General features: G+C 35.1%; 1 protein-coding gene across 3 annotated transcripts in view; it reads left to right on the top strand.

The window, feature by feature from the left end:
* GRM7 (glutamate metabotropic receptor 7) overlaps positions 1-20228 on the top strand; it is an 889769-nt gene that overhangs the window by 437325 nt on the left and 432216 nt on the right. For all 3 annotated transcript variants that reach the window (XM_025375788.1, XM_025375787.1, XM_025375786.1), the window contains exons 3-4: positions 3973-4114; positions 11123-11277. In XM_025375788.1, the coding sequence (XP_025231573.1) occupies positions 3973-4114; positions 11123-11277 (297 nt within the window). The remainder of the gene's footprint in view (positions 1-3972; positions 4115-11122; positions 11278-20228) is intronic.

The raw sequence follows: 20228 nt of genomic DNA, 5'->3' as shown, positions 1-20228 counted from the left end.
AAATTCAGAGGCTTTACGCAAACTGACTAAGAATCTCTAGAAGTGGGGATCAGAAATGTGCTTCACAAGCTCTTCTGTAAGTGTGAATTCTGATATTTTGTTTGATTGTTTGTGTTTTTATCGCTGAGTGTAAGAGTTATTTATATATTCTGGATACATTCTTTTATCAAACATATACTTTTAACCAAGTCTCTGACTTGTGCTTTCGTTTTCTCAATGCTGTCTTTCACGGAACAAAAGATTTAAATTTTCATAAAATCCAATTTATCATGTTTTTCTTTGTAGATTGTGCTTTGGATGTTATATTCAAAAACTCATTGGCAAAATCCAAGGTCATATTGATTTTCCCTTTGTTTTATTCTAAAAGTTTTCTAGCTTTATATTTTACAGTTGAGTCTATTATCCATTTAGAGTTAATTTCTGTATAAGATATAAGGCAAGGTTTATTATTTCTGCATAAGAAAATCCAATTATTTTGGCATCATTTGTTGAAAAGACTATTCTTTTTCCTTTGATTGCCTTTGCATGTTAGCCAACAATCAGTTGACTATATTTGTGTTGGCATACTTCTGAGGCTGTATTTTCTTCCCCTTGTTCAACTATCAATACTTTTTACCAACATTATACACTGCTTGATTCCTGTAGCTTCAAAGTAAGTCTTAAACTTAGGTGGTGTGAGTCTCCAATTTTTTTATTTTTCAGAATTGTTTTGACTATTCCATTTCCTTTGCCCTTCCATATAAATGTTGTTAGATGTTGAAATCTACAAAAATAAAAAAAAAATATTTACGGAAAGTTTGATATAGATAGCATTGAATCTATAGATAGATTTGGGAAGAATTTACTTACATGTTTAAAAATATATTTTAGCCGTGTTTTATAGTTTTCAGCACACGGACCTTGTACATATTTTGTTGCCTAAGTAGGACTGGTTTTTTGGTGATACTATTAAATGGCATTGTGTTTCAATGTAAAATTCCAGTAGTTCCTTGCTGATACATGATTCACTGTTGCTTATTGAGTTTCATACCCTGCAACCTTGTTTAAGGAACTTATTCCAGGAGATTTTTTGATAGTTTTTTTGGGGGGAGTGGGGGATTTCTATGTCATATGTAAATAGAACTGATTTTACTTTTTCCTTTGAAACATGTATATAGTTTGTTTCTTTTTCCCCCCTCATTTTGGCAAGAGTTTATAGTACAGTATTGAACAGGATAGGGCAACTTGCCTTGTGGTGTCTTATTATTAAATGTGACGCTAGCTGTAGGCTTTTTGTAGATGCCTATTCTTGGGCTAAAGAAATTATCTTCTAATTCTAGTTTACAGAGTTTATTATTGTTATTATAAATATATAGAGAGAGACAGAGAGATAATTTTGTTAAGTACTTTCTCTGCATGTATTAAGGTGCTCATGTTTTTTCTTATTTAGTCTGACAATATGTAAATAATGATTGATTTTTCAAATAATTAGCCTTTCGTTCTTTGAATAAAACCCACTCAGTCTTAATCTTTTTAAAAATGTGTTGTTGGATTTGTTTAGTTAAAATATTTTTAAGAATATTTGCAAATATGTTCCAAGTAATATTGTCTGTATTACTTTTTTTTTGGTAATTTTTGTTTAGTAATGTCTTTTCCTGGTTTAGGTATTAGGTAATACTGATCTCATAAAATGAGTTATGTTCTCTCTTCTTCCATTCTCTGGAAGAGATTGTGTAGATTATGTTTTATGTATTCATTCACTGATAGAATTCATCAGTTAAACCATCTGAGCCTGAATCTTTATTTTCTGAAAGATTTTTAAATGACGAATTGGCATTTTTAATTTACATAGAACTATTCAGATTATTATGCATTCAGTTTTGGTACTTTGTATCTTTCAAGGAATTCTTTCATATCATTTATATAGCTGAACTTATTGATGTAGAGTTATTACTAATATCCTCATATTGTGTTTGGATATCCATGAGATCATCAGGGTTACCCTTCTTTCATTCCTAAATAGGGTCATTTGTTAGTTCTCCATTTTTGTCTCAGTCTGCATTTCATATCTATCAATTTTATTTATATTTTCAAAAAAAGCAACTTAAAAAAAATAATAAAAGAGCTGGGATCTTGCTATGTTGCCCAGACTGGTCTCCAACTCCTGGGCTTAAGTGACTCTCCCTCCTCAGTCTCTTGAGTAGCGAATCTGTAGCTTTTCACAATCATGCTCTGCTAAAAATGCAGCTTTTGATTTCTTTGTTTTTCTCTATTATATTTCTGTTTTTAAACTCATTGATTTTTTTGCTTTACCTTTTATTATGTCTTTTCTGTTTTTTTTTTTTTTTTTTTTTCCCTTTGGTATTTACTCAGTTATTTTCTCTTAAAGTGAAAGTTTAGGTTGCTGATTTTAGATGTTTCTTCTTTTCTAATATAAACATAATGCCATGTTTCCATCTAAACACTGCTTTAGCTGTAACTTACAAATTTTGATATATTGTACTTTCATTTATATTTAGCTCAAAATATTTTTAAATTTACCTTGACACTTCTCTTTGACGCATGGGTTATTTTGTAGTATATTGTTTAATTTCCAAGTGTTTGGAGATACTCCTGTTATCTTTCTGTTATTGATTTCTACTTTGATTCTGTTATACTCTGAGAAAATACTTTGTATTATTTCTATGCTTTAAAAATGTTTTTTGTATGGCTCAAAATGTGGTCTATCTTAATAAATGTTGCATTTGTGCTTGAAAAGAATAAGTGCGTTTCTGTTGTGTGGGTTGTCAGTTAGGTCAAGATGATTGATAGTTTTGTTGGGTGTTTATATGTTAAAGAAGGACCACAGGTGATTCCATGTATGCTGAAAGTTGAGAGCCACTTGGAGTGAGCTAACACTAATTGGGATTCCAGTGTAATGAAGGCTTAATTTTGTATTTGATTTTATATTTGTCCATGTTTGTGGAAGTCTAGAAGCTTCCACCCAGTTGTCCATGTTCTAGGTTTGAGCTTATTGATTACAAATATCTCCTAAACACATTACACATTAGAGTAAGGTTTTTTACCTGTCTCTGTCCCTGGATCTTGTGCCTCTTGCATGGCCATTAGGATTTTTCTATAAATATTTCCTCCATCCTTTTCATCGATACTGGCTTTTAAGTGTGTTTTATAAAATGCTAGATCGAGGAGCAGCTGCTAAGCAAGAAGCAGGGAAGTAAGATGTATACACATTGCTTAGTAAACTGATGAGTATTTCTCCATCTTGAAATTCATAATGCCAGTGAATACCATACTGGCTCTGACAAGTTTGGAGTTAACACATCTCTATTCCTCCCTTTCCCTAACATAAAATGAGCAGTATTAAATACTTTATCAGATTTTTGAGAAGACTAAATGAGATAACATCTGTAAAACACTTGATGACTTGGGCACATAGTATGTTGTCAATAAGTGTTTGTTACCATGATTTCCTGTAGTTGGTGTTCTTGATTTTAGTTTATTCCATTTATTCCACTGGAATTGATCTTTAAAAATAGAGATGGGTGAAAAGGGAAAAAAAATTCTGGGAATGCAAACACCACAGAAGTCACAGAAATACACAGAACTTTACCTGTTCCAATTTCTTTATTGTAGTTTCCTTTTTGTAGTGTTAGTAAGGGGTATTGCATTCAATTCAAAAACCTTCTTCAACCTAGCCACTTTTTCTTCCTACCTAAACCTGCCTCCTCTGAAGTAATATCATTGGTATTGCTGGGAATAATTAGATATTTGTAAGTGTACTATAAAGAGAATGTCATGCAATGCCATGGAAAGTGCATTAGGTATGAACAACGTCTCAGGACTCAGCATGATGTCTTATGCCATCCTCGCTTAGCAACAGCATCAAGGAAGTATTGTGTATCCAGGATTCAGAATCTCCTCATCTACCTTCCTTGGCTGCTTTGACATCTCTGTGGAAGCATTCTTGACACTATGTTTTCTTTTCTTAAACAGGTGGACTCTGCATTGCCCAGTCCGTGAGAATCCCCCAGGAACGCAAAGACAGGACCATTGACTTTGATAGAATTATCAAGCAACTCCTGGACACCCCCAACTCCAGGGCCGTCGTGATTTTTGCCAACGACGAGGATATAAAGTAAGAATAACTGGTGACATTTGTTAATATGCATGTTGCAACTTTAGGATAAAGATTAGGCTGCTGGCTGTGACAGGAAAAGATAGCATAAGATCAAAGCTGTAATCATACAGCGGCAAAGTCTGTGCTTGCCTCTACCCCGACACATATAGTAGTAGCATGGTATGGTCACGTATTTTCCCTCTGTTAGCAAAATAAGTATTCAATTATTTGTAAAAACAGAAAACTCTAGATCTTTTAAAGGTGTTTTATTTAACATTTTTTCCAAATATATTAATAACAGACTTTTATCCAAAGAATGGTTCTCTTAATGTAAAAGAAAATGTCTTAACATTCTGGTTTTATTGCTAGTGCTTTAACTTCACTATGTTCAAATCAAAAATTTGTCCTACCTCTACATTCTCCAATCCACTTTTTCTTTTTTCTTTTCAGACCTTGATCCTTCTTGGACTCAAAAATCTGCTTGTAATCTTGACTTTCCTTTTGTCCTGGTTCCTTGTATTTTTGGCCAAGCCACGTACAAGCCAGCTTTGACTTGTTTCCACAATGTAAATGTCTCTTGCTTTTTTTTCTGATCACGAACCAACCTGGTTCACAGTCCTCATTTTTAGAATTTTTAGAATATTTGTTTTTATAATCTTTATTTTTAGAATAAACAGTAAACAAACCTGATTACAAAATTTAAAATAAACGTAAAATTTCCATCTTGTCCCACAGCTAACAAGTTCTCTCCAGGTACAATAGCTAATTAAAAGTTTCTTATATATCCTTGTGGAGACATTCTGTATATATGCTAGAGGGATGTGCTGCTTGTTTTTACACAAATGGTAGCATATTATGTGTATTTCTGTTCAGTATTTTGTTTATCGTTTTATCATGGAGATCGCTGAATATCAGTACCTATACATCTATTCAGTCTTTTCAATAGCCAGGCAGAATTTCATTTTACATAGGTACTGTAATTTATCTAACTGCTCCCTGATTGACATTTAATTTGGATTACAGACTATTGAAATTATAAATAATGCTGCAATTAACTTCCTTTTGCACAAATCTGTGTGTATAAATATAAATAGAAAAATATGTTAATCTATAATGTATTATGCAATATATAAATTTGTAATGCGATAAAACATAACATGCAAATATGCTTTATGTAGATATCATAAATATTTATAAAATACATTTCTATTAAAAAATTTCTAAGACAAAGATATGTCCCTTCTTAAAAATATATAAATATTGTCTCCCAGAGGAGTCATGCCAATTTATATGTCCATTGACGTGAAAGAGTTATTTGTGTGTGTTTTAAATCTTTGTCTATCTAATAGTTCAAAATAATATATCATTGACTTTGAGGTGAATATCTTTTATTCAGGGTAAAGGTTTAATGGCCTGGACTCTTAAATTCCTGCTTGGATTTTTCAGTGTCTTTACCACCAGTGTCTCCAACCTGTCTCTCTCCCTGCTTTGTGTATTCTGGACACTGCCCCTGAATCCATCCATCTCCTAGTATAAAGCTCTGACCACAGGTGTGATGGCAGAGCTGTTAAATGGAAAGAGTTTTGAAGTTTTAAATGAGGTTTATTTGCTCCTTAGATAATGAGCACTGTCTGACCTTGGGCAAGTTCCTCCCACTGCCTTCCAGGTTATTTGGGCCTCAAGTCTCCTACCAATAAAATGAACATCCTTTAGAGTTCTTTTTTGGGTGATCTGGCTATTTCACCTTTCTAGTCTTATTCTATTCCAAATTCCCTCACATTTTGCTACTGAAGGCACATTGCTGTGGTATGATCTCCCTCCCAATTCTGCATGCATTCTTTCACCCTCTCTGGCCCATGTTTCCTTCCCTGCTTCATCACCTCAATGCTATCTCTAGTGCTGTCCTCTCAGGGAAGATTTATCTGATCAATGTCACTTTGGAAAATTCTTCGTACTAACTCAGTTTCATTGTTATGTGAATGGTGTCATTTTTATTGTTGGATTAATTAATGTCTGTATTCTTCACTAGTTTGTAAACATTTGGGCAGAAATGATGCCTCTTTCAACTTGCTTTTGTATTCTCAATAACTCAGAGGCTCAGGACATAGTAGAAGCTCAATAAATGGCATTGAACAAGTGAGTGAAATTCCTAACCTAATGCTTCATATTGAATAATTTAACAGTAAGCTTCTTTTTTTCCTGAACTTCGTGGTGATTTAATATGTGAGCTTATTTTCACAGTTTAGGCCTCATCGACATTCATCCAGTTCTCCATCGAAAATGCATAACTCTGACCCTCCGATTTGTTCTGATTACTTCTCCATCATGGTCTTTGCTCATGATGTTTTTTCTCTCTTTATCTGTCTAACTTATGTCTCTTCTTCAAGGTCTATTTCAAGCATTCCGTTCTCCAGTTTGGGAGAACTGATCCCGATTCTGATCATCCCTTAAATGTATTATTTCTCTCCTTACAAAATTATCTTATGGCATTTTTCCCTCACTTTGTGTTTTAGGTATCTATGAGATTTTGTTTTCATAATATTACTCTTTCTGTTCGGTACTTTAAAAAAAAAAATCTGCTAATACCCTTCTTATTCATGTTATAAGTCCTTTTAACACCTATTTTACACTTTTGCTAAATATGTAATACATTGGTAAGATATGGCCTCATGTTTATTTTTAAATAGATTGCACAAGGCACATAAAAGATGTACGGCATATAGTTCTGGTAACTAATTGGTTATAATACTCTTGACTTGCAAGTAGTGTGAGTTTTTCATATTTGGATGTAAACTGTATATAAGACATTCAATAATTATGCCCATTCTTTTTGCATTAGACTTGTGTGTTAAACATTATTATATATTGTCATTCATAATAGTGATGACAATAATTATTCTTGAGCACAGTACTAAAAGCCAACAACATATAAAAATTTCTTCTAAAACGTCATCTTAAACACAGTGTCTGAGTTGTACTGATAACCCGTAATGTTACATTATTTCTTTCTTCAGAAGATTTACATTGTAGATGGGAAAATTTGAGGTTTCTTGGAACATTAACTTCAAATACTTTGTCAGAGGGATAGCAGTGAGAAGATATTAATATCTAGATTTTAAAGCTAAGTGCTAAATCAGTCATGGGTATTGATAATTTGGATTTTAGACAAGAGTGGATTCTTTTTCTGAAATAATTTATTCTGATTATAAAAGGAACACATGCTCACTGTAAATCCACTGGGAAATAAAGATTTATTTATTTATTTATTTTTTTTTTTTATAAAAGGAACTGTTACATTTTACTTTGCCCCCAATCTGCTAGAAAAATTAAAGGTTAAGGAGAATAATCATAAACAATAATTTTAAATAATCTTCTATAAAACCTGCAATTCCAACACTCAGAGATAATTACTAATAAATTTCTAGTTTAATTTTTGCAATAAGTTTTTTTACACATACACAAATTTTCTCCAACAGAATAAAGATCACATAGAATTTTGTCATTTTTTGCAATTCATATTATAGATTAATCATTTCATATCACAAGTACTTTTAAATGCTTTAATTATATTCTTATAAGCTCCAAATTTTATGTTAATATATTAAACTGAACATACTTTTGTGTTTGTATCAGTTTTAACTTTCTTTTCCTGTTTTACTTGGCTTATCCCTACCTTTCTTATCCTCTTCAAACTTCATCAGCACCTCCCCAAACTTGTTAATGAAAATTGTATGTCATTCTATATTTTCTGTGCCTCGATATGATTCTATGCTTTTAACTATGCATATATACACACATACAAGCAATTTTTGGCCAGCTTTTATTTTGTGAGAATTAAATATTTTATCATGTGTTTCATTTTAATTTTCTTTTTTAATGTGTAGTATCTAGTTTGATACCTTGTGGAAATCAAACTAAGTACATTTGTAATTGCTCTAGAATTCATCCTTTGGGTGTATTGTCATTTTTTTTTTAAACCGGTTTCCCATTGCTCTGTATGTAGGTTAACCCAGTAATGAACAAACATTTTGACAGCATCTTTGATCATTTTTGGATACGTTATCAAAGTGGTATCTCTAAGCCAAAAGCATAAATATTTGATCTATTTTTATGAAAATAATACATTAAAAAACCAAACTATGACTAAAGTACTTTTGATGCAAAACATTAGTCTCCTGTTCCATCTCACCATACTTTCTGGTTCTGTTCTCTTTTGGCAGTTACTTTAACTCTTTAAACTGTTTCTTCTGGTTTTATCTGCATAATGTGTACATGTTGCAATTTTTGAATTATTAATTTTAAATACCTAATTCTTATGTTAAATATGACTTATTTATATTTCTATAGTCATAATATTCTATCAGGTTTTAATTTAACAAAAATCAGTATTTACATTACTGTGATGATATAAATATGATGCACTACAGCATCAAGTATGTTTTCTATGGTAGTTGTTTTTCTGGAAAACATTTTGTTGTTTTTGGAAGTTAATATGACAATCTTCATACTTTGATGGTTATCTTTAATATTTTTTCTATTGTTGTTATAGGCCTTTCACTTTTCTCCGTATATTCATATATAAGATTATCTGAGTTGCCTTGTTTTTCCTGAATACTTCCTTCCTGAAATCTCCATCATTCTGTTTTAATCTTGATCAGTTATTATCATTTGAAGAGTTTCTTCTTCTCAATCTCTTTGTTTTACCATTTCCTTTTTTTCTGGACCCTAACTGAATTTTATTCTTGATTTATTTCCTCATTTTGCTGGAGCATATCCTGTAGCTTTTTTTTTTTTTTTTTTAAAGAGTAAATTAAGGGAAAACTTGTTCATATATTTTATGTCTAAAAATGTTCTCATTCTGCCTCTACCCTTAATTAGTAGTTAGGGTGGTAACGTGTGGCATCATATTTATTTTTATTAATAAATGCATCATACCTAGTAAAGAAGTCATTTACAACAAATAGCCGTGGTGACTAATGAGTTGCAGAACTCTTAACTTATAGGGAATTTAGGGTTCTAATTGTGGATGGAAAAATCTAAAAGAGCTACTGAACAAATATGCAAATTCTATTTGTGTTGGGATTCTTTGTGTGTTAAATATTAACATTTTAAAGTCTTTTTGTCAGAATTTTGAAGCCATTGTGCCATCATCCATCTTTTTTTTTTTTTTTTCCGGCCTCTTGAGAGGTTAATAATATCGTTTCTTATTTTTTTTCATGTCTTCTCATTTTCTCTTGAAGAGCTTTTAAAACATTCTCATTATTTCCAGGGATCTTATATTTCATGACATGCTTGATTTTCCTCCCATTATGCAGCTGGGTTTTTAAATTTGAAAACTTGTATTTTCAATTTTTTGGATTTTTATTTATTAAAAATAATATTTAAAGATTTACTCTATTTTCTCTGTACATTTTTTTTCTCTAAATGTTAGCTGGATATAGGTCTTCCTGGGTTGATTATTGATAAGAGGAAAAATAATTTTATTTCTTCTTATTTATTTTCCAACTTTTTGTTGTTTTGCTTTCTAGAGAATTTTCTGCACTTTATGCTAATGTAATTTTCATTTCATATTTTTAATAAGAGCTGTTTCTTGTTTTTTTTTTTTCTTATTGTTCTTGATTACAGATACGATCATTCTCATTTAAATGTGTTTATTACTTTGGTTTTTTTCCGTATGTTATCTCTGCTCCACCCCACACATTTCCTTTTCCTTGTTAATTTTTCTATTTGACCATGGAGATTTTCCTCAATAATGAGTGTCTTCTGGCAATTCACATATGAGTAAGGCAGTAAAAAGCTCTGTGCCCATGGGCAGTGCATGACAACTGATGGGGTTGCCAGGTAGTCAGACTGACCATTCCATTAGAGGACTTCTTTATAACAATATCGAGAGTCTACTTTCTGATACGCATCAGATTTTTACAGAAAAAATGTTTTCTATTTGGAGTAACATACCCCTAGTTCCCAGCATTTTGTGAGCAGAAGTTTAAGATTCCTAGAGTGTCTTAATATTTCAATTTCTATTATACTGACTTAGTCATTCCCTCCCAGCCCCATCTCCAGGTTTAACACGCCATCTCTTATCCACCTTTTACCATTTTGGTGTTTACAATATCAGAACCTATTCCCTATGCTGCCTTTTTATTTTATTTTTTTATTTTTTATTTATTTTATTTTTTTAAGAAAACTGTCATTTCCTGCCTGGAAGACAAAGAAATAGAACTGGCCTTTGTCACCTTGTTTACAATCTTTCACTGCATTTTGCCCTGTAGCTCTGTAGTGCCTGATACTCCCAAGTCCCGAGAGACAGACAAACCCCTTACCCTGCGGTCTTACCCACCAAAGGGGCTTCAGTTGTAGCTTTTTCTGTTCTAAAAATGGAATTACGTCTCATTAATCCTCAATCCCCTCTTCCAAAAATACTATTGCAATAACTTTTTCATTAATAACTATTTCCCCTTTTTCTTTTATTTGCCCTCATTGTCCTGATATGTATATATAATATTTTCAATCATACACAAGTTATAAATTTTTCATGTTTAACATGGAGTTCTGTTTATATAAATAAATAAATTGTTTAATTCATAATCATATTGCTTTTCAGAGATAATATATACCATCAGCAGTAAATGAGAGTGCTCATTTCTCCAGTCCCAAGCCAAAACTCTTAAAGCAAACATTTTGGCCAATATGAGAAATGAATTTGGTACCTTGGTCTAACTTGCATTTCCATCATTTCTAACATATGTAAATATGTGTCTTTACCTTACTGGACATTTGTAGTTCTCTTTTTATCTTTTAACGTTTACTATTACTTGATCATGTTTCTCAAGATGCTTTATCTTTTTTTATTATTGGTTTACAAAATATCTTTATATATTAGGGATATAAATTCTTTATCATGTCTTTTGCAATTATTTACTTTTTGAGAAATAATAGTACCTTTCTTTTTGCTGACTGTTAATATACATGGATTCAGCTGATGTTCTTTATCATTAACATAACTTTCCATATTTCTTTCCACAGGCAGATCCTTGCAGCAGCCAAAAGAGCTGACCAAGTTGGCCATTTTCTTTGGGTGGGATCAGACAGCTGGGGATCCAAAATAAACCCACTGCACCAGCATGAAGATATCGCAGAAGGGGCCATCACCATTCAGCCCAAGCGAGCCACGGTGGAAGGTATGGGTTTAATCAGCAGTAGGTTTGCTGAGAGAGGTTCTGGTGCCACGCTGAAGGTCCAAGCATGTGATTTTTTTGAGGGTTTGGGTTTTTTACCAAACTCATGTGGGGTTGTTTCAAACTTATAGCCATGAAATACAAATGAGGCCACACACATGGTTTGTTCTTTTAGTTGAAATTCCTCTTTTGAGGAGATCATATTATTTTCATAATATCATGATTAGCAAACATTCTTTATTTTTCATTCATGCCACGGGAGCTTTCTGAGAGGAGAGCGTTATCGTTAATAAGTAAAATAATAACACATCCAAGTGTGTATAAGTGAGCTACATTTTCCAAGAGAATACTTTCTCTTTGCAATGCATCCATTATTTCCTTAGCAGAAGAACAACAGAATCCTTTTCACCCCTTAACTGTCAGGGTCCCTTCCAGCTAAGGGAGGCTGTAATGAATGCAGTACACCACCTCTCTCAGGCACCAGCCTCCCCTCACCTTCCTAGGTCGCTTTTGTTTTCATTCTGTCTTCTTGCCTTTCTAAATTTATGCCTCTTTCTATGCCTTCCTTGCTACTGCAAAGATACTTAGAGAGACAGAAGTAGGAAAGGGTGTCTGTTGCCACCCTGTAATCTAACAAAATTTGCTGATTATGTTATTCTTTAATTTGGAAAGAAAAGTTATTTCTAAAAGTAGACACTGTGTAAAGAAAAAGGGACTCCTCTGCTGATAGCCTGCTTTATGTTGCTTTTCCGATGCGCCATGTCTCCAAAGATTCTCCAAAACATGCTTTGCACATTAAAAAGAACTCTATCCTCTCACTCAAAAAGGGATCAAATATTTGCATTTTCTATTCTCTCTCCACTGAAATCTAATTAATTATTCTTCTCAGAAGGCTGCATGTTCTGTGTAGGCTTTTTAGACAAATCAGGTTGTGGTTGTCACTGTTTCCTTTCTGTTATCTGGAGAAGATAAAGATCCCATGAGTCACCCATGTTTTCACTGGGAGGCTTTGAGTTAATTTCATTCCCCAATACATATCCAGAAAAGGTTGCCTATCTTACAACCCAGAGCAATGCATTTGCAGATGAGTTGCAAGAATAAAGGACAATATTTTAACCTTCTCCACTCCTTGCTGTGAAAAGCTGTGTAGCTTCTCTGTGCCTTGCTCAGTGCTAGGAGTCAGGAAAACAAAAGATGAGGACTCAAAATTCTCACCCTCAAAGCACACAGACCTGAGTACAGGTGTCAGCAGAACAAGCAGAGACTACATGGGAACCATTGTGAGTACAGTATGGAGGACACAAAGAGAGAGTTACCATGGAGGCTTTCCTAGGGTGGTGATGTAGTTGGGGAAGATATCCTTGGATGCAAGAAGTGATAACTGGGACAAAAGTTCCGTGGGAGATGCAGAGAAATGAAGGAACAGAACACATTGGGGAATATACAAATAATTCATTCTGCAGCACTGTCCTGCACTCCTGCCTTCTTGAAATCCTTCCAGTTCTTTAAGAATGTTCCTATTTACAAGACACTGGGGAGACCTTTTCCTCTTTTAGAGTACTAATCGTTGCTACACTGTTGGGCTGATTGACTTCTATTTATTTTGGGGGTCTCATCTTAGATGTTAATTTTTCATAGGAGCGATCTGTGACCATCTCACCCCAACCAAGCCTGGGTTAGAAGCCCCTTCCATTCCTTCTATGGCATCCCACAAATCTCCTACTGTTGGAACTCCTACTGTTGACTTGTCTCTGTCTAGAAATGTCTCTATTATGCACCATCTTACCCCAGCACGTGGCTCTTTGCTGAAAGTTGTAGGTGCTCAAACACATTCTTAAGTGATTATGTATCTGGAGGGATGGAGGAATCCCAGATCTTATAAGGACCTGGCACAAAATCTATTTGAAAGTGGGCCAGAAGTTGCATTGCAAAGGGTCTTGAAAACTATACTAAGGAGTTTGTACTTTATGCTGAAAATCTGAAGAGCATCTGAGTGTGTCAGATGTGATTGTGGGGGCGTTGGAAAGATTACAGGCTCACTTAGATGACTGTAAGGAGGGGTGAAGGGCAAGCGTTGGGTGAGATTCAAGGCAAAGGAAGAACTTTCAGGGCTTCAACTGAAGTCCTCTCTTCCTAGGCTGTAGATGCCATGTAGACACAATGCACATATTCCATGACCATTAACCCCTGATGCCTGACATTTTGGGGAACTTACTGGGTTATCTCAAAGGTTTTATAAATTATTGAGAGAAAATACTATTTTCATGTAGATATAGAAATAAACAACTTTACAAAATCAAGGAACAGCATCATGAACTAGCAAAATAAAAATTAAGATTCCAAACAATGAAATTAGAGAGCAATGTTAAGAAAAACAATATTAGAATGTGATGGAATCGCAACAGTTCATATGAAATTTTCTAATCTCACCCAGAGAAGAGTGAAGATTTTTTTGTGGCCATGTACAAAAATGGTGTGGCTTCCATCTAGCCATATTGCCTAGGTGCATTTCTTACAAAGAGCAACCAAGTTTTGTTCACTTTCATAGCAGACAGAACATTAAGATAGTGGCTGTGCATTTACAGTGTCACTTCTATGAAAGTAAAAATAAAAAAATAAAAAGAAGAAATGCATTCAGTTGTGCTAAAGCTTCTGGACAAAACTGTGAAATATCTAAAATAAAACTATAAATGGAGTATAGCCTGTGTGGGCAAGTAAGTTTTCCTATCCTTCCCTACAGTCATTTGCTTGTTTTCTTGTCTGTTTCTTTTTATCTTTTTCCTGTTTTGCAGATGTTTACATGGAATTATGCTGGGCTTGTTTTTCAAATATTCATGGTACTGCTACATTCCTATATCTTTGACTGTATTGTATAATGCTATACCCTCAGATGTAAGGGAAAAGCCAATCAGCAATCTACCTTTTTTTTCCCCCTTTAGATCCATGTCATGACTATGTTCAGCAAACATCTGGATTTTTGGCTGGCATTTTTCTGAATATGCATCAAAATAACCAGAAATTGTGTGAGACCAAAATGTTGGCAGATTTATTGCCTCTTTGAAAGTGGCCTTTCTCTTCTATCTGTACTTATTCTCCATTTATGGAAAAAGGGAACTTCAATGTTTCTTAAACAAAGGTGTAATTTTCCCCCTTTCGATTTAATGATGAAAGGATCCAGTTTCCTGGAGGGGTGGCTGCGGTCCCGCTGGCTGCCCAGTGTTTATGGGAAATCTGGGGAATGTCTCTAGAACTTGGCAGCACTCCTCCAGCTCCTGAGCCAAAACACTTCTGTAATTTTTAGTTTGTCTGCATTGTCTGATGAGCCAAGGAATCCCTGGCATTTCCTCACTCATGTGTTGCCCCATTAACTAGACTCTTAATAATCCTCTCCAGCCTCCAAGGAATCCGCAGAGTACTAATGGCCCACATCGCCTTCAACTCTTCATCCTCCAAAGTGCTCTGCTTCTCTGAGAGTAGGCTGTCCTAGGCATCCTCTAATTATGGCCAACAAGGGTCATGGACCAGCATCTTTTCATCTCTTCCATACTCATTAACACTAGGAAGCTAGTATAATGAAGGGTAGATTTTCAAAGCTAACTATAATGACTCTTACAATTGGTGATGATTTTCAAATGGGACTGTAGAACAGCTTGGTTCATGAGTTAAATCTGCAATGTATATAGGAGTAGACAAAAAATACCCTGGACCCAGCATTAAAGAGCTAGCTTTTTTAAAAATAGTAATGATTTTTACTTTATGATTGAATGAATTTTTTATTTTCCCTAAAAGTGGAAAGATCAAAGCTGTGAAGATCTGAACTAAAATATTTCTGGCTCCAATTTAGATATGCCCTACTTTAGCTTCCCTTGATTACCTGCAATGGTCCACCTGTGTCACAGGGTTTTTCTGGGTGAATGAGAAAAAAAAAAAGAAAATATTGCCTTGAACCACAGTGCTGCTTCTAAACAATGCATATGCCTTTTGGCCCTATCACCTTGTTTGATAAGAGAGCGGTGAGATACTACATGATAAACCTACACTCCTGCTATTTGTGGCAGAGTGAATTTCTGTCTCGTGCAACTACTTGAAAAAATATGGTTGAACCAAAACTACTTGAAAACATGGCTGAAGACTTCTTCAGGGCCTTTTGTTCAACTTTGTATGGTTTCTGAGTTATATCCTATCCAAGTGCCATTGATTCTGCATCATTGCCACTCTCTTTTTTCTCCCTTCCCTTATCCCTCTCTCATGAGATCTCTGCATTCTCCGAGCCTCATTATACATCTCATCTACCCTTCCCTGCTTTCCTTCCCTCATCATGTCAGCCTTGTTCCACATCTCATCCCTTCAGGCATGCTGTGTCTATTCCACTTTGAAGCATCTGTCACATATAATTAGTAACTCTTTGTATACATCAAGGTTATTAAGCAGGATCTAAATGATATATTTATCCTTTATGAACAAGTCCTGGGGTCAAGAATAAAATAGTAAAGAGAAAAAGCTTTTTAAAAAAGATAGATTCAAATATACCTGGGAAATGTTGATGAACTATGTGATCATTCTCCAGAAATCTAATTGAGAATTGAGAAGAGCTTTGAGAGAGAACTTCTTCTACAGGAAGAATGATAAAATGAGGCAGACCCAATAAGTAAGTTTTCATTGTCAAAAGGAAAAGACAAACTTCCCTCTTCCAAGGCCAGCATCCATTGGACTCACAGGTGCAATCCCACAGGGAACAGGCAGACAGACCATACATAAGAAAGGATCTCCGTCTGATAGGCTAAGCTACATAGTGGCAACCGATAGGCTCCCAATGGACTAACAGAATGCGTGAATATTTCTCACCCAGGTAAAGTCTTCTGTGGTTCTAGGAGACTTCCCAGGGCATTTATCCTCCCTGTATTTGTTCCACAATCTAGGCCATATCAATCTTATGGCACTTGTGTTTCAATATTTTTTTTTTTTTTTTTTTTTTTGAGATGGAGTCTCGCTCTGTCACCCAAGCTGGAATGCAGTGGTGCAGTCTTGGCTCATTGCAACTTCCGCCTCTCGAGTTTAAGTGATTCTCCTGCCTCAGCCTCCCTGAGTAGCTGGAACTGCAGGCATGTCACGACACTTGGCTAATTTTTGTATTTTTAGAAGAGACAGGGTTTCACCATGTTGGCCAGGCTGTGCTTGAACTCCTGACCTCAAGTCATCCACCCACCTCAGCTTCCCAAATTGTTAGGATTACAGGCATGTGCCACTGCACCCAGCTTCAACACATTCTTCTTTCACCACTGTACAGCTTTGGAAAGAGAGTAGTAGATTCACATACACTACTCACAAATGCCTTTACCTATAAGAAATGTCCATGATTTCTCCTCCTCTATCATTAACCAATAACAAAGTCATAGCAAATTTTCTTTTCAAGGAGTTTCTTTATGAAAATAAAGGAGAACTGAATATTGATAAATCTCAAGTCCTATCTCCCTCCAGCTCTGTTTAATGGAAATCTTTGGTAGCATTTAGGACACTAGTAGCAGTGCTTTGGAACTTTCTAACAGAGGGCAATCAATGATGAGAGATGCCCTGTCCCCTACCTTGCCACAGATGTCTGAACAGCTTTGACACCATATGTGGTGTCTTGGCAGCAGTGCAAAGGAGGGGCTTCCAGGTTCAGTAGAAAACATGCTACTTGGCAATGTCTTGGCAGTGCTACTGTGGCCAGAAGATCCCAGAGGAAGAAAGCAGTTCCTCAAAAGGAAGGGAGATAACCAGTGGACTCATTCCAGAGAAGTATGTGGACACCCTTTGGAGCCATACTGCAAGAGCCATGTGGGAAAGTGTCCCTGGGGCTTGGTAGGGTATAGTGATATTATTAGATTATTCCTGCAGAGTGTGGCTTGGTGAAATTCCAGTTACCTCAAGGAGGCTGTGGATTTGTCATTTGTGACTGATGTTCTTGACATTCTCTTGGCCTTTTTGATAAGCAGAAAACTTCTCCCAATATGTTGGTTTAAAATGTCAAATGCTGACTTACCCAGCCTTCCCTGCAGTTAGAGGATGAACAGGTGACTTAATCCTGACTATTGGGATGCATGATGACATTATCTGAGGGAACTTCATAGAGATATTTCCCTCCCTTAGGAAAAAAAAAAAAAAAAAAGTCATGTTAATAGGACAACTATATAACATTTTATCCAAACCAGAACACCTTAGAAGTAAAAGGGCCATAAACTGTGATTGTCCCAGCCAAACCAGGGCATGCAGTGACCCTTCTCACATGGGAAACTCCTGCCTTCTCCTCCTGTTTTTTTGGTTTTGTTTTTGTTTTGTTTTATTTTTTATTTATTATTATTATTATTATTTTATTTTCTGAGTCTCTGTCACCCAGGCTGGAATGCAGTGATGTGATCTCGGCTCACTGCAACCTCCATCTCCCTGGTTCAAACAATTCTTCTCCCTCAGCCTCCCCAAGTAACTGGGATTGTAGGCGCCTGCCACCATGCCCAGCTAGTTTTTGTATTTTTAGTAGAGATGGGGTTTCACCATGTTGGTCAGGCTGGTCTCGAACTCCTGACCTCAGGCAGTCCGCCCTCCTCAGCCCCCCAAAGTGCTGGGATTACAGGTGTGAGCCACCACACCCAGCCTGTCCTCCTATTTTTAATGTTATCACGTGAGGACAGGACACTTGGAGCTTCTGTAGCCATCTTCACAGAAAGGAAATATTAATACCGGAGGAAGGCAGAAAAGACAGACGGAAAAAGCAAAAAGCCTAGGCCCATGATGGCTTACTTAAGCTGTTGAACCAATCCTGGAATTCTCTACATTAGTATTTGTTCTTATGTTAGAAAAATCACTGTTATCTTTAAGGCACTTTTAAGCTATTTTGTTATATGTAACCTAAGGTATTCTTAATAAAATACCCGTCTTATTCACCTCTATATACCCAGCACTTGAATAATACCTGTAAATTAATGGACTCTCACAAAATAGCTGTTGAATAAATGGGCTTTACAAAATAATGATTTTTTAAAAATATGAACTATAAGTCTTATTACTATAGAGTGAAAGTTCAGATAGCTTCAAGATAGATTGTTACCTTTACTATTAATATATATACCTATATTTATCACCACAGGAAATATTATTTTGGTAAATTTCTATTATAAAGTGAAGCTATTTCACATGCCTTTTTTATAGAAATTATGAACTATGTGAAAATATCCATGCAAGAGTTGTCCCTAAGGGAAAATATAAACTAATGAATGCTCTTAAAATCATGAAGTCAGTATAGCTTGTAGTTCATGAGTGGCAACAAAGTTGTAAAATGGAGAGAGAGAGGCAGAGAGATTTAATATTTTAAACAAATACCCTTTGTATTGAAATTAGAAATGTATAAATATTGGTATCCTAAATTTTAATTCTAAAGAAGAAAAGCAGAATGCCAGTGTCTTGATAAAACATTTCTCAGGTCTAGGAAATTTGACACCAATAATATTATTGGAGGATTTCATTGAATAAGCACATCTGACACTGAGTAGATTTTTCCCATAAAATCATTTAATACCTCGCAGCTTAAAACCATGAGTTTCATGTGACCCTTGCCCAATTGAGAACTGATTGTGTGGATAATGTGTGCTCAAGAGTTCAACTATGTCAGCAGCAACTTTCTCCCTAAGTTATCATATCCACATTGTAATATTGTATCCCTCGTCTTTCTCCCTCCCCCTAAAAATTGATTTCACTGTCATCACATCATCATTAGCATCTCTATATATTGCAAAGTTATAAGTAATGGGCTGTCGGATAGGGAAGATAACATTCATCCAGCTTTCAAATGTTAACTGTCAGACCTGACTATGGTCAATTGCTGGTGACCATAAAACAGAGATCTTTGCTAACTTATAAATTTACACTCTAGCAGAAGTAGACAGATGATAATCAATAGGCACAATAAATAAGTAAATTATGTACAATAATAGGAGGTGGTAAAAGCGGTAATTTCTATTCTTTATTGATATTTTTTATTTTGGTCATATCTTTTTTTCCTGTTTTCCCTTAGTTCTTTGTCCATGGTTTCCTGTTGCTCTTTGAGATATTTAAGATAATTGATTGAAATTCTTTGTTTAGTAAGTCCAGTGTCTGGGCTTCTTAATGGACAGTTTCTGTCCATTTTTCCTCCCTTTTAATAAGTTGTATCTTCCTATTTATTTGTGTTTTTATATTTTTCTGTTGTGAAATCTTTGGCATTGGAATCTTACGATGTAGTAGCTCTAGAAATAGGATTTTCCACCTTCCCTTTAGTGTAATGTTCTTGATTGTTGAAGGCTACATTCATGTTTGTTTAGTGATTTTTCCAAACGATTTCTGCAAAGATTGTATTCTTTGTCATGTGTGATTACTGAAATCTGTTTTTTTACCTTATACTCAACCAGTGTCTCGTCAGAGATTTCTCTAAATGTCAGGACTATTAGAAAGAAAACAAAACAACAACAACAACAAAACAAAACAAATCACTCCCAGTTTTTGCTGATTGGCCTTGTGCTGGGACACTCCGTCAACCCTTAGTTAGGCCCCTCATAACTCTGCCTTATCTTTCACTTCCTGCTTGCACTGACCTAGGTCAAGCTTAAGGTCTTCTCAGGTCTTTTCTGAGTGCACATCCTGCCCTGGACATGCACATGGGTTTCTAAATTCTCTATTACACGTAGGTAATTTTCAGTGCCCTCATTTTTCAAAAGAACTCTTTCTAGCTTTTTCTCCTAGGCTTAATGCTGTACATTGCATGCGTCAACTCTAATCCTTAGCCCCAGGTGGCTGTGGGTTTTTCATTCACCTCATAGTGTTTTCAAGCAATGCCTCCCTATTCTCCAACCTGGGAAGTTCTGCGTTAGGTGAAAAAGAAACAAATAAACTTTGTCCATCCTTCAGGTATCCCCCAGACAAATTAGAACAGACAAATAGAATAA

The sequence above is a fragment of the Theropithecus gelada genome, chromosome 2 (genome assembly GCF_003255815.1).
Source record: "Theropithecus gelada isolate Dixy chromosome 2, Tgel_1.0, whole genome shotgun sequence".
In the NCBI taxonomy this organism is placed as follows: Eukaryota; Metazoa; Chordata; class Mammalia; order Primates; family Cercopithecidae; genus Theropithecus; species Theropithecus gelada.
Note: the sequence above shows the minus strand (reverse complement) of the source record. Positions and strands in the feature narration are given on the sequence as shown.